The 15,102-nt window shown below is 57.6% G+C and overlaps 1 protein-coding gene and 1 pseudogene across 1 annotated transcript in view; one reads left to right on the top strand and one right to left on the bottom strand.

Annotated features, from left to right (window-relative positions):
* LOC136570728 (uncharacterized) overlaps window positions 1–15,102 on the top strand; it is a 2,607,743-nt pseudogene that overhangs the window by 1,631,887 nt on the left and 960,754 nt on the right.
* LOC136570729 (uncharacterized) overlaps window positions 1–15,102 on the bottom strand; it is a 2,347,277-nt gene that overhangs the window by 1,483,666 nt on the left and 848,509 nt on the right. The window contains 2 exon segments of the mRNA XM_066571173.1: window positions 8,542–9,036; window positions 13,791–14,965. Of these exon segments, the coding sequence (XP_066427270.1) occupies window positions 8,542–9,036; window positions 13,791–14,965 (1,670 nt within the window).

The raw sequence follows: 15,102 nt of genomic DNA, 5'->3' as shown, positions 1-15,102 counted from the left end.
GTCAGAGTGAGCCCGAGATAAGTTCCAAAGTCTCTTTTCTCAGCCCGGCGCTTGAAGAAGGAGTCAGAGCTCTTCATTTCTGGCTCTCAAGGTTGTTTCTTGTTTCTTATCTATAAAATTCTTTCTCCTGTCCTGCCAAGGTCCGCTCAGCAAGACAGTCTAAGGCACTCTGCCTGCCCCAGGGCGGTGTTATCTTTTTATCCTAAAAACTACCTGTACAATATTTACAATTACTTTCCAATACCTATCACCTATGTTAGACAGTGAGCTTCTACTCTAAACCAATCTAAAAGTGCCACCATCACAGCAGAAGATGGAGGCCAAGAAGAAGGAGAAAGGCTGGACACGGCCAGATTCCTCCATCTTGGCCCCTGAAGCCCCATTCTAGAAACCCCAACAATCTATTTTTCACCCTGTGATAAATTCACTATCATTCTACTTAAACTGTCATGGCTTGCAATTCTTCATATAAGGTTGTTTTTTCCAAGGGCTAAATCAAAGGCACAGGGGTCTTGGGCTCTGTGCCAGGGTCTCTGAGCGCCCTGGGCAGGGGCTCAAATCATCCAGGGCAGCCAGAGGAATTTCCTGGGTTCTCACAAGTAGCCCTGTTGTAGTCCCTGCATACAAGAGTTTCCTTGATCCCTTTGATGCCATAGAGCACCAAGAACTTGAACCTTGCTGGAGTCCAGCCCTGCCTGCCTATCACGGAGAAGAGGGAAAAGATGAAAAACCTGGGCAGTGGTTGAGCCCAATTGGCATTTTTCCATTTCTGATTTCCTCCCAGCTTTTGCAGCAGGGCAACAACCCCATCACTGCAAAGCACTTCCTTTTGCAAGGCACACACTGACCTTGGTGGAAGCTCAGGGCTCTTGAAGGGGCTGCTGCAGTTGGCAACAGGAGCTGTTGTTGAATTTTTCACGTTGCTTAACCCCCCCTGCCAAATGCCATCAAGCGGTTGAGGAAGGACAAAAAAGATTACCCTGGAGGAAGGGAGGCCAAGAGCTTGGAAAAGGAGGAAAGAAACGCTCCGATGATGACAATGACAAAAAGCCCCAATTTATTTTTGACAGCAAATGAACACCGGCCGCCCTCCAGCCCTCCCAGCCTGGCAGGCCGAGCGGTGCCGTTCCCATGGCATGAGGTGCTGGCAGCCTGCGGAGAGAAACCAGAGAGCCACGGTCAGTGGCAGCAGGCTCCTGTCCCCCTGCCCTGCCATGGCCTGTGCCTGGGCCAGGCTGCTGGCTCTGCTCAGAGCCCAAACCTCCCGACCCATTCTCTGTTTTTAGAGAAGGGCAGCGGGGCAGGCCACGTTCCACCTCCTCTGCTTAATCCCGGCACAGCAACCTCCTCAGCAGCTGCAAGAGCGGGATGCCCGTGTGCCCGCTGCCGCCTGCCCAGAGCCCTTCTGCCAGCCGAGCTGTGGAGCCGGGTGCCCACCTCTGGAGAGCTGCTGCCAGGAGAGGAGCCGATCCCAAACCAGGTCCTTGTCCTTCTGGAAGGGGCTGTCCCTGCAGACCGTGGCCCCTGGGGCAGCGCCGGCACTGGACGAGCTCCACGGACGCTGCAGGCGCTTCCCCGTCCGGTCCGGGCACCAGGTGTAATCCTCCTGGGAAAAACAAAGAACAATTGCACTAAAGTCAATTCAAAACAAGACCTGGAAACAAGAAAAAGCACAAAGCCTCTCACTGTTTCATGGGCCTGAGGAGGGTCTGACCACTCCATGTGAGAATTAAACCTGTCCACAGGTGGGGAAAATCCCCACCTTTCCTGCCCGTAAACGCACCCCTTCCTCAAGGGCCTGCAGAGCAGACCAGCTGGGGCACGGCTTCGGAACCTGTCCCCCTCTGCCGCCCCCATCCACATGGATGGATGCTTTTGTCAGGCTGGCTGCCCCCGCCTCAGCCCATGCCAGGCTGGCTGGCAGAAGCTGTCAGCAAGGCCAGGAGCCGGCTCCCCTTCCACAACATCCATCCCCTGTCCTGCCAAAAAGCAGCTCGGCGGCTGGCGGAAAAATTAATATTCCCCAGCGCCGCCGAGCGGGGAACCTCCGGCGCGTGGCCAGGCCGAGCCCTGCCGTGCCTGGGAGCACCAGCATCCCCCGCCCCTGCGCCAGCTGGGGACTCATCTTGATTCCATCGGGGCGCAGAGCGTGTCCTCCAGGCAGGGGCCGCAGCCAAAGCCAATCGGCTCTGCCCCGCCAGCGGCCAGCTCCAGGATGGTGTTCCCAGCTCCACGTCGTGCTCCAGAAGAACATGCCAGCTGTGCCCCGGCTTGCAGGGACATCACGATGCCATTGAGCTGCAGGGGGATGTTTCCCCTGTCCCAGTCCATGGCACCTTCACCACACTGCCACCACTTCTCCAATGGGAAGGGCAGTACGGAGCCGCTCCCTCCACAGCTCGCGGGGACCAGCGGAAGCAGCATCTCCTCGGCTGCGCTCTCTCCTCCGCGCCGCGGCCGCAGGGAAATGCTCCGGGGTTTTCTTCCAGCGCCACGAGACACGTGCCGCTGCTGCTTGCTGGGCTCCTGGATCCTACTGTGCACAGGGAGGCATCTCTGCTGTCTCCTGGGCCAGGCAGGGCTCCTGCAGCCAAGAATGCTCAAAAAGGTCCTCCAGAGCTGGCCTGTCTGTGGGCTCCATGCATAAACACCACCTGATGAGGTGCTGGCACTCTGCGGAGAGAAACCAGAAACCGCCGCTCAGCGGGACAAGGCTCCTGTCCATGCTCTCCCACATTCCACAGTGCCCAGGCCACACCAGGAGTGCTCAGAGCTGCAGCCAAAAGTTTCCTATCGATCCTCTCTTGCGGAGGACACCAGCACAGAGGCACAGGTGCCACCTCCTCCAGCTAAGCCCAGGAGATCCTCCTCCTCACCAGCTGCAAGAGCAGGACGCTTATGTGCCAGCTGCCCCTCCCAACCCCGTTCTTCCCCTCATGCCTTGAAGGAGCATCCCCACCTTGAGACACCCGGGGCAGGAAGAAGAGCTGGCCCCGGACGATGTCCTCGTTGCTGTGGAAAGGAAGGTGCCCACAGAGCAGCTCATAGAGCAGGATGCCCAGGGACCAGATGGTGGCTGGCTGGCCATGGTAGCAGCCAAAGAGGATCCACTCTGGTGGGCTGTACTCCGGCGTTCCTATGGGACATGGGCACAGCTCATCAGGCCCATGCTGCTCCTTCCCTCCCAGCCAGCTCCCGTTCCACAACAGCCAGCCCCTGCCCTGCCAAAAAGCAACTTGGCTGCAGCTGGCTGAGGATGGATTCCCCCTCCTTCCTTCCCTCCCTCCTTCCTTCCCTCCCTCTTCCCCCTCTGCCAGCCAAGGGGGGAACTCCGCTGCCCGGCTGGGCCCCGGCTTTGGGCTCACCTGACATCCGGGTGTAGAATGTGTCCTGGAGGATCGTGCCGCAGCCGAAGTCGATGAGCTTCGCCTCGCCTGTGGCCAGGTCGACGAGGATGTTCTCGGCCTTGATGTGGCGGTGCAGGACGCCGCGGCTGCTGCAGTGCCCCATGGCCTCCAGCACCTGGCGGAACAGCCCCCACGCCACGGGCTCCGTCAGGAACCGCCGCTCGTGCAGGAAGTACCAGAGGTGCTGACAGCGCTGCGGACGCTCCATGAGCAGCGCGAAGCCCTCAGGCACCTCAAACCAGTCCAGGAGCCTCACGACACCGGGGAAGCCAGGCCGCGACACCATCCACAGCAGCGCCAGCTCCAGGGGCACAAGGGCGCCCTTGCGCTGTGGGGGGACTGCGATGCCATCAGCGGGGCCGATGCTGCGCTGCACCTCGGGCAGCCCCTACCCGGCCCCGCCGCGGCTCGCCATGGCCCGGCCCGGGGCGCTGCGCGGCCCCCGCTCACTCCACGCTCGCTGCCCTCGCAGCGTTCCGGCTGCCGCCCTGCCAGGCCTCGCCTCAGCCCCGCCCGGCACGCCCCGCTGGCTCCTCCCGCTGGCCCCGCTCACTCCCCAGCCGCGCCCACTCCGAGATGCGCTCCCGGGACACTCGCTTGATGGCCGCCTGCGAGCCAAGGCCAGTGGCGGGCTGAGCTCGTCGCCCGCCGCCCGCCGCCCGCTGCCGCCCTCCGAGCCGGCGCCGTCTCTTCCCGGGGCGCCGTCGGCGAGGCGGGGACCGGAGTAAACGCTGCCGCAGCCGCCGCTGCCCAGCAGCGGGCCCTGCCGCTAGAGCTTCTCTAGGGGAGGCCTCTCCGCCCGTGCGGGCGGCACTGCGCTGCCGCTCTTCTGCCCGGGGCACCCGCCTGCCTGGCGCGCTGCTGCTTGCCGAGCCGCCCCGGGCTGCGGCGGCTCAGGGCCGGCGGCCGAGCTGGCGAGCGGCGGAGCTCGGAGTGGGGCAGCTGCTGGCCACGCTGTCGGCCACGGGGCAGGAGCCGGGCGGCAGCGGGGCGGCTGCGGGCGGAACCGCGGCAGGGGCTTCGTTCGGGCCCGGGGCCTCGGCCGGGGCTGGGCCAGAGCCCGCGCCAGGTGCAGCCAAAAGCCCGCACTGCTCCGCCAGCACCAGAGCGAGCGGCTCTTCCAGCGGCACCACAGCCAGGACGGAGAGAGCCCGGCCGAGGCGGAACCACAGCGGGCCGGGCAGGGGCGGGCACGGGGCGGCCCCGCCGAGGGGCCCCTTGCGGGACGCGGCATCAGCCGGGCTGGGAGAGGCGGAACACGGACGGCACGGGACAGGACAGGAGTAGAGTGAGTGTGAGAGGGAGAAGGGGATGTCGAGCGAGTGGGAAGTCGAGCAGAAAACCGATCGAGAGAAGCGCTGCTGGTGGTGGTGGTGGTGGTGGTGGTGGTGGTGCTGCTGCTGCAGAGCTGCCGGAGCTCGCGGCCGTTCCTCCGTTGTCCCCGCGAACCCAACGGAGGAGCCGCCGCGTGCCCCAAGGAACAAAAGAGAGAAAAAAACAAATCACACCCCAAAGTCATTCCTATTAGAGAAGTAACCAAAGAAAACAATGTAGCAATAACGAAGACTGTTGGCTTCTGGCTTCTTTCTTCTTTGCATGAGACCAAGCATTTCATGGGGAACAGTTGCCTCTTCTGACAATTTTGCCAGAGTGGACAGGAGCAGAGCGTTTACTTTTCAAGTAGAAAAGGGAAATCGTGTCAGTAATGTCATCTCTTTTCATCCTCTGTTGACACAGTTGCAGGCTGCCAAAAGACATGGTCTGCAGTGTGGAACTTGGGGCCAAGTTTCTTTTTCTGCCAGAGGATGAAGAGGCAAAGTATCCCAGAATCATGGAGTCGTGGCATGGTTTGGCTTGGAAGGGATCTGGAAAATCCCATGGCTGCAACCCCCCTGCTGTGGCTGGGGACCCCTTGCACTGGACCGGCTTGTCTAGAGCTCCATGCAGCCTGGCCTTGAACACTGTCAGGGACGGGACATGCACACCTTCTCTGGGCAACCTGTTCCAGGAGAGTCTTTTTTCTGATCCCTTACCTAAACCTAATCTCTCTCCATTTGGATCCATGCTCCCTTGTCCTGTCCCTGCCTGCCCTCGTACAAAGTCCCTGTCCAGCTTTCTTGTGTGTTGCCCTCAGGTACTGGAAGGCCACAGCTGGATCAAGGCTGGGTCTCTTTCCCAGGCTGAAGAAGCCGAGCTGTGTCAGCCTTTCCTTGCAGGAGAGGAGCTGCAGCCCCGGCACCATCTGGGTGTCCCTGCTGGGCCCCTGCTGCAGCGTGTCCACGTCCTTGCCGTCCGTGCCGAGGAGCCCGGCAGAGGCGGAGGCAGCGCTGCAGGTGCAGGGTCAGCGGCGGGGAGGAGACCCGGCCCTGGCAGCGGCTCCGGGAGCAGCGATTGGCGCTGGGCCGCCCGCGCTGCAGAGAGCCAGGGCCCTTGTGCCTGCCCTTGTGCCCAGGGCGCCTTTCCCCGCCGCCCGCCCGCCCGCCCGCTCGGGGGAAATGCCCCCTGTGCCGCCCCTCAGGGCCGCCCCTCGCCGCTGCCCCGGGGGCTCCCGGCGCCGCCTGGAGGGGCCCAGGCCTCGGCCTCACCCTGCTCAGCCCGAGGCCTGGAAAAGCAGATTCAAACACCCACCCAGAAAGTGCCCCAGGATGCCAAGGTCAATCTTTTGTCACCAGCACGGCTTTGCTATCAGAGTCTGGATGGGAGTAGAAAATCACCAGGGGAAAAGAGCATGAACAAGTTCTGCCCTGGCACTACCTCAAGCTGTGGGGTACCAGTTGTTGGTTTCACTGGCTCTGGATTGAAGGCACTTGAGACAGTAATTCATGTTCAGACTCAAATGTTTATTATTTCTTATCAGTAAAACAGCCTCATTACTGGGAGTTCAGCAGCTTTTCATTAGAAGGCACAAAATAGCCAACAATCTCTCGTTCCAAGGTCTTTTAAGACTAAACTATCCAATTAAGAACTGACACCTAGATTATTTTCCCTTTTAACCCAATAACTGATCCCAAAGAGCCTGCAATGTGGAATTTCTGCCCAATTACAAAAAGCCACCCAATCTCATGAAGAAGAAGGAAGAAGCATGAAGAAGAAACCCAGGACGAAACACTGTGCCCTCCATTTTGCTTCCATCCACAACATACTAAAAATCCCAAAACCTCAATTTCTCAGAGTCAGAGTGGACCAAAGCCCAAACACTGGAGGTGATAAGAATGGACTAAAACCACAACCAAGGAATCTGCATCGCCCTGAAATACCTTTCCCCTTACATCAGCCTGTTGCATATTCATAGACCCTCATGCATATCCATAAACTACTTTACATATTCCAGGAATGATTTTACATGGCCCCTCCTTGGGTCTGCCTTTTCAGAGCATGTGTGTTTCTTGGCTGTGGTTTTGGCTCCTTCTCTTTATCACCTCCAGTTTTTGGGCCTTGGTGCACTCTGCCTTCAGACGGGGAGTGCTGATAGTTGGCAGATCTGTACAGGTGTCCTCATCCTGTGTGCATTGGATGTTATCCCACCCAAGCAGGCAGTTTAACACAAGCAGCTATTTCACTGAGCTTAATTAACAACAGAAATAAAAACTATAGAACAAAGTTACTTTCAGAAACAGTCCCAGCCCATATTTGATCCCAGTCTGTGTGGTCCTGATCCATATGGTCCCAGTGCCTGGGATCCCAGTCCATAAAGTCCCAGTCCATATTTGATCCCACTTCAGGCTATCCTGGTCTGGAGGGTTCTGATCCACGTGATCCCAGTCCAGGTGATCCCAGTCCATATTTGATCCAAGCCCATATTTGATCCCAGTCTGTGGGGTCCTGCACACACTCCCAGGGTCTGGAATTCCAGTTCCCAGCCAGGAAAAAATGTTCCTGCCCTTGAACTTCCTTCCTATCCCCTCAACAAATTGCAATAAAATTATAAACAAAGAAATAATAATTGAAATTAAATAAATTATAATAAAAAAATATCAACTCTTCTTTGCAATACTCCAACTATGATTTAACTCAAACCAAAAATAAGTATTATTATAATATTACCAATGCATATAAATAAACAAATTATATATCAAGAAATACCTTTTGAAAATTTTAACTCGATGACTAATGTACTTTAGATAAAAAATATCTAAAGAAACTAACAAGCAATCTAACACATCTTAGTTAAACAATTCATATTACAAATATACTAAACACAAAACCAAACACCACTATAATTTCTCAGACATTTCAGCCAAAAAATTAAACTTTAATAACATCCTTAAGTACTCTTGAAAAATTAAAATTATTTTTAAAAAATTAATTGTGTGTGGGTGGTTTTATTTCAATATTGGTTTTTGGACTGTTTGGGTTAGATGATTTAAAAAATGGGATTTTTATAGGAATTGAATCAGCTGAGAAGGTGGCACTCGGCAAACAGAACTGACTGAAAATGAACGGGACAGAAATCAGTAACTCTGAAAGTTTTATTTGCTATCAAATACATCCCACACAATCCCCATCCCATTGCTCCAAATTGGGATCCCACTTCTCCCAATCTCCTTCCAACCCCATCTCACCCTGGTGGCTGTGGAATGGATTGAGTTTGGCATGGGATTGAGTTTTTTTGAGGAGGGAACAAGGAATTTAAGGTAGGATTGAGCCTTTTTGGGTTAACATTCAGTTATTTTCAGTGGAATTTGAGTGGTTTTGAGGGGACAGATCCATCCCTCTTGGCTTTTGGAGTAGAGAGAGATGGAGAAGAGAAAAAAATTCAGGCCAAACCAAAGGACAAGCAGCCAGGCGTGTTCCCAACATGGACCACAGGGACTGTGAGTGACCAGGGCTGTGCCCAAAGTGCCTCCTCCAGTGGGGGATGGAGCTGCAGCAGCGCACGAAGCTCTTCCCGCACTCGGGGCACTCGCAGGGCTTCCCTTACCGGTGCCTCCATTGGTGTTTGGTCAAGGTAGAGCACCTGGAGAAGCTCTTCCCACACTGGGGACACTCGTAGGGCCTCTCCCCAGTGTGGATGCGCTGGTGGGTGACGAGGGTGGAGTTGTACTTGAATCCCTTCCCGCAGTCAGGGCAGCAGAAGGGCCTCTCCTCTGTGTGAATCCGAGAGTGCAGGAGGAGATGGGAGCTGGTCATAAACCTCTTCCTGCATTTATCACACTCATAGGGCCTCTCCCCAGTGTGGATGCGCTGGTGATTGACAAGTTCGGCGTTGTACTTGAACGCCTTCCCGCAGTCAAGGCATTGGAAGGGCCTCTCCTCTGTGTGAAACCGATAGTGCCGGAGGAGATGGGAGCTGGTCTGAAACCTCTTCCCACACTCGGAGCACTCGTAGGGCCTCTCCCCTGTGTGGGTCCTCTGGTGCGAGTTAAGGCGGGAGCTCCGGCTGAAGGTCTTGCCACACTCCCCACATTTGTAGGGCCGTTCCCCAGTGTGGATCCTCTGGTGCACGATAAGGCTGGAGCTCCACCTGAAGCTCTTCCCACACTGCCCACACTTGTAGGGCCATTCCCCAGTGTGGGTCCTCTGGTGCCTGATCAGCTCGGAGTTCCACCTGAAGCTCTTCCCACACTCCACGCACGCGTGGGGCTTCTCCCCATCATGGAGCTGCTCATGGAGCACCAGCTCCGAGCTCTGGCTCCATCTCCGGCCGCCTTCCCGGCCCAGGCTGGCTCTTTCCCCCTCACATCCCCACCATCTGCGTTTGCAGCCCCTCCTCGAGCGGCATCTCCGGGGCTTTTCCTCCCCGTTGGCTTCCTGCGCTGTGGAGCCGCTCAAAACGGCCTCTTCCACCAGGTTCTGCCGCGGGCATTTGTCCTCCCTGCTCTCCATGCTCAGCTCCTGCTCTGGGCGAGGAAGGACAAGGACAGCATGGGATTTGCCTCCGTGCCACAGGCAAGGGCAACGAGATCCCCCCAGGCCGTCTCTGGGGACGCACTGCCCCCTCTTGGCTCTCCCCATTTCGGGATGCCGGGGCTGTTTGGGCTCCCGGGCTCCCTTCTCCCCTCATTCTCTGCTCTGCGCTGCAGCGGCTCCAAGGAGTCCCCCCTGCCCCTCTCCAGGCTCTTGAGGCTCCCGCCAATGGCGGCGCTCCCCCCTCTCTGGGCTCCCCACTTTGGCCTCCTGGGGGACACAGGGCTCTGCTCCTCCAGGCTGCCTCTGCCGGCAGCCGCCACTGCCACCCCCCGATGTCCCCCCGAGGGGCCTTTTCCGCTCAGCCTTGGACTTCTTCATTCTCCAAACATCCCCCCAAAAACCCAACCCAGGAACCCCCCGGGATATCCGGGCCGGGCTCCCCCTCCCCGCTCACCTGCGCCATGGGGGGGGCGATGATCCCACAGGTGGGGGCTGTGAATTCAGGCAAGGCTGGAACGCATGGTCCCCCCAGCTCAGCCTTGATCTGCCTTTGTCCCTCCTCTTCCTCCCTCTCCTCCTGTCTTATCTCCCCCTCCTTCTTCTCCTCCATCCTTCCTCCCTCTTCTCCTCCCCCCTAACCCCGCCTCCTTCCCTGCTCTTTCTCCTCCCGCTCCTCCTCTTCCATCCCCCCCTCCTCCCCTGCCTTATCCCTACCCCCATCTCCTTTTCCATCCCGCCCCTTCCATTCCTTCTCCTCCTCCTCCCCCCTTACCCCGCCTCCTCCTCCCCCTCCATCCCTGCCCTTCCCTCCCTCCTCCTCCTCCCCCAGCAGCAGCCACACCCTCGGTGCCCCGTTCCCGCAGCCCTCGCAGCCCGCGGCAGCAGCGGCGATGGAGCCGGGACAGGTCGGCATGGGCAGCGCGGGGCTCTCGGCTGCTCCCAGCCGCTGCGGGCGGGGGGAAGCCGGCCCGGGCCAAAGGAGAGGCAAACTGGGCAAACTGGGGGCTGCACATCCAAACTGGGCCTTGCTGGGGACCCTGCCTGGCCACTGCCAGCCCTTGGGGCTCCTCTCGGCACATCCGCCAGGGGGGAACGCACACAGGCCTGGGGGATCCCAGGAGTGGCAGCTCTGCCAGGGACTGGGCTGCACTGGGATCGTACTGGGAGTGACTGGGGCTGTACTGGGTTTGTACTGACATCATACTGGGATCGTACTGGGAGTGACTGGGGCTGTACTGGCTTTGTACTGACATGAGACTGGGATCATACTGCCATATCAGGGCAGACTGTGATTGCACCTAGGGACACTGGGATCATACTGGGAGTGAGTAAGAGCCTGTGGGGGGCACTTGAGACCATGTTAGGGACAAATGGGATTTACTGGGATGAACTGGGATGGTGCTGAGTGTTACTGGGAGTAGCTGTGAGGAACTGGGGACATGCTAGGAGCAACTGGGTGGAACTGGAACTGAATGGGTGCATGCTGGGGGTGATTGGAAACTGCTGGGCTTATACTGGGGTGAACTGGGATCATGCTGGAGCTGACTGGGATCATTCTGGCAGTGAGTGCCACTACACTGAGGCTGACTGGGAGTGGTTGGGAGCAAATGGGATCATACTGGAAGGAACTGCAAAGATGCTGGAGGGAACTGGGATAAACTGGGAGATACTGGGGGTTACTGGAACAAAAGTGAGGGTGAAAGAGAGCAACTGGAACCATGTGGAGCACAACTGGTTCATACTGGCAGGGACTGGGAGCACATTGGGGCCATATTTGAATCATACTGGGAGGGACTGGACTAATACTGGGAGGATCTGAGAGGGACTGGGAGCACACCCTGCACATCATCCCCCATACTGGGCCTGACTGGGAGCAACTGGGAGCACGCTGGCAGCAAATGGCATCATACTGGGACTGACTGGGCTGATCTAGGAAGCAACTGGAACCACACTGGAGGCAGCTGGGACCATACTGGGAGAGAGTGGAAGCAACTGGGATTATACTGGGACCACACTGGGAAGGCTGGCATGTGACTGGGATCAAACTGGAGCTTACTGGGATCATATTGGGGTTGAAAGGGAGTGACTGGGATCACAGTTTGGGCAACTGGGAGCAACTGAGGGAAACTGGGATGATGCTGCAAGCAAACTGGAGAAACTGGGAAGGACTGGATGCCTGCTGGAGGCAACTGGGATATACTGGGCATGACTGGGGGATCATACTGGGAGAACTGACACCTTACTGGGGCCACTGGCAGTGCCTGGAAATGACTGCAGACATGCTGGGGGCAACTGGGATATACTGGGAGTGTCTGTAACCATACTGGGGGGACTGGAACCACACTGGGAACAACTGGGACCATGCTGAGGAGAACTGGGACCATACTGGGGGCAACTGGGAGTGAGTGGGATCATACTGGGAGGGACTGGGATCATATGGGGAGTGACTGAGACTATAGCAGGGGCAAATGGGTTCAACTGGGACCATCCTGGGAGTGTCTGTAACCATTGGGGAGTGACGGAAGCACACTGGGAACAGCTGGGCCCATGCTGGGAGCAACTGGAATCACTCTGAGGGTGACTGGAATCATGCTGGGATTGACTGGGAGCAACTGGAATGGAGCTGAAAGCAACTGGGAGGAAGTGGGGGTGACTGGGAACACGCTTGAAGCAACTGGGATAAACTGGGAGAGACACTGAGTTACTGGGATCATACTTGAGGGTACTGGGGTCATGCTGGCATTGATAGAGAGTAACTGGGATCACACTGGAAGCACTGGAATTGTACTGGGAGTGTCTGGGAGCAACTGGGATTAGACTGCAAGTGACTGGGATCATACTGGGAGTGGCTACAACCATACTGGGATTAGAGTGGGTGTGAGTGGACCCTGACTGGGGGTTACTGGGAGCTACCAGGCCCATCCTGAAAGCTGACTGGGGACTTAATTAGCAGAGCTGGGAGCAACTGGGGTAAAACTGGGGGCAAGTGAACCACGCTGAGGTAACGGGGAGTGCCTGGCAATCACTGCAGAATGTTCAGGGCAACTGGGATAGACTGGGAGGGTCTCCGACCATCCAAGTGGTGATTGGGACCAAACTGGGAGTGACTGGGAAGGTGTTGGGGGAATTGGGAACATACTGGGGTCAAGTGGGAGTGACTGGGGCCCTGCTAGGAGAGACTGGGATCATACTGGGAGTGCCTAGGACTATGCTAGGGACAACTGGGAGAACTGGGAACACACTGGATGAAAGTGCGAGGAACTGGGAGCAACTGGGACTGTGCTGGTAGTAAATTGCATGATCATACGGAAGGACTGGCAGGGACTGTCTTCATACTGGGAGCAACTGGAATCCTGCGGGGAGTGAGGGGATGTGACCAGGATTATACTGGGAGTGCACAGGCCTATACTGGGAGCAAGTGGGCTCATACGGGGAGCAGCCACTGCCTGAAACTGGACCCCCCAAAAACACCTCCCAGGGCCCCCTGATGTCCCCCCGAGGGCCATCTGCGGCTCGGCTTTGGAGCCCTGCCAGCTGCAAACATCCTCCCCAAAATTCCCAAACTCAGGCACTCCCCGAGATATTTGGGCCGCACTCCCGCTGCCCGGGCACCAGCAAAATGGGGGGCGATGCTTCTGGGACTGCGGCGCCTCCAGGGAGCGTCCAGGCCACGAGATTCTCCCTCTCCTCTTGTACTGCGGGTGCTCGGCCTCTTCCTCCCTCCCTCCTCCTCCTCCCCTGTTCCCGAAGGCCGAACCGTGAGAGCAAATGGGGCAGGGAAAGGCCGGAACCCTAAGGGGAAAGGGGGCGAGGAAAGGGCGGGACCGTGAGGGGAAAGGGGGCAGGGAAACAGCGGAACCCTGAGGGGAAAGGGGGCGGGGAAAGGGCGGGAACCGTGAGGGGAAAGGGGGCGGGGAAAGGGCGGGACCGTGAGGGGAAAGGGGCGGGCTCAGGCCAAGGGCGGCAACTGTGAGGGGACACTCTGGGAGGCGGCACCCTGCAAACAGAACTGCAACATAAACGGGAAAGAAAGCAATTAGTCTGAGAGTTTTATTTGCCATCAAATACATCCCACACACCCAGCCCCACACAACCCCCATCCCACCTCTCCAAAAAGGGATCACACTTCTGCCTGTCTCCTCCCAAACCCATCTAAGCCTGGTGGGTCTCGAATCGAGGGGGTTTGGCATGGAATTGAGGTTTTCTGAGGTGGGAATGAGCTCTTTTGGGGTAATATTGAGCTGTTTTAAGTGGGATTAGGGTTGTTTTGAGGTGACAGATCCATCCCTCTTGGCTTTTGGAGTGCAAAGAGATGGAGAAGAGAGAAACATTAAGGTGAAAAAAAAAGGAAAACAAGCCACCTGTGTTCCTAACATGGACCACAGGGACTGTGGCTCACCAGGGTTGTGCCCAAAGTGCCTCCTCCAGTGGGGGATGGAGCTGGAGCAGCGCATGAAGCTCTTCCCGCACTCGGGGCACTCGCAGGGCTTCCCTTACCGGTGCCTCCGTTGGTGTTGGGTCAAGTTAGAGCTGCAGGAGAAGCTCTTCCCACACTGGGGACATTTGTAGGGCCTCTCCCCAGTGTGGATGCGCTGGTGAATGATGAGATGGGAGTTGTGCTTGAATCCCTTCCCACAGTTGGGGCAACGGAAGGGCCTCTCCTCTGTGTGAATCCGATAGTGCCGGAGGAGATGGGAGCTGGTCTGAAACCTCTTCCTGCATTTATCACACTCGTAGGGCCTCTCCCCAGTGTGGATGCGCCAGTGCTTGACGAGGGTGGAGTTGCGCTTGAATCCCTTCCCACACTCGAGGCATTGGAAGGGCCTCTCCTCTGTGTGACTCAGAAAGTGCCGGAGGAGATGGAAGCTGGTCAGAAACCTCTTCCTGCATTTATCACACTCGTAGGGCCTCTCCCCAGTGTGGGTCATCTGGTGCCTGATTAGGTCAGATCTCTGGCTGAAGCGCATCCCACACTCCCCACACTCGTAGGGTCTCTCTCCAGTGTGGATCCTCTGATGCTTGATCAGATCAGAGCTCCAGCTGAAGTTCTTCCCACACTCCCCACACTCGTAGGGCCGTTCCCCAGTGTGGATCCTCTGGTGCTTTATAAGGTCAGAGCTCCTCCTGAAGGTCTTCCCACACTCCCCACACTCGTAGGGCCTCTCCCCAGTGTGGATCGTCTGGTGCCTGATCAGGTTGGAGCTCAGGCTGAAGCTCTTCCCACATTCCACGCACACATAGGGCCGCTCCCCAGTGTGGGTCCTCTGGTGCATGATCAGGTCGGAGTTCCACCTGAAGCTCTTCCCACACTCCCCACACTCGCAGGGCCGTTCCCCAGTGTGGAGCCTCTGATGCTGGAACAGGTTCCCTTTGTGTCCAAAGCTCTTCCCACATTCCACACATTGGTAGGGCCGTTCCCCAGTGTGGATGTGCCGGTGCTTCACGAGGGTGGAGTTGCGTTGGAATCCCATCCCACAGTCGGGGCAGTGGAAGGGCCTCTCCTCTGTGTGACTCTGATAGTGTCGGAGGAGATGGGAGCTGGTCTGAAACCTCTTCCCACACTCCCCACACTTGTAGGGCCGTTCCCCAGTGTGGGTCCTCTGGTGCCTGATCAGCTCGGAGTTCCACCTGAAGCTCTTCCCACACTCCTTGCATGTGTGGGGCTTCTCCCCATCATGGAGCTGCTCATGGAGCACCAGCTCCGAGCTCTGGCTCCATCTCCGGCTGCCTTCCTGGCCCAGGCTGGCTCTTTCCCCCTCACATCCCCGCCATCTGCGTTTGCAGCCCCTCCTCGTGCGGCATCTCCGGGGCTTTTCCTCCCCGTTGGCTTCCTGTGCCGTGGAGC

This window comes from Molothrus aeneus, unplaced genomic scaffold (assembly GCF_037042795.1).
Source record: "Molothrus aeneus isolate 106 unplaced genomic scaffold, BPBGC_Maene_1.0 scaffold_36, whole genome shotgun sequence".
Classification (NCBI taxonomy): domain Eukaryota; kingdom Metazoa; phylum Chordata; class Aves; order Passeriformes; family Icteridae; genus Molothrus; species Molothrus aeneus.
Note: the sequence above shows the minus strand (reverse complement) of the source record. Positions and strands in the feature narration are given on the sequence as shown.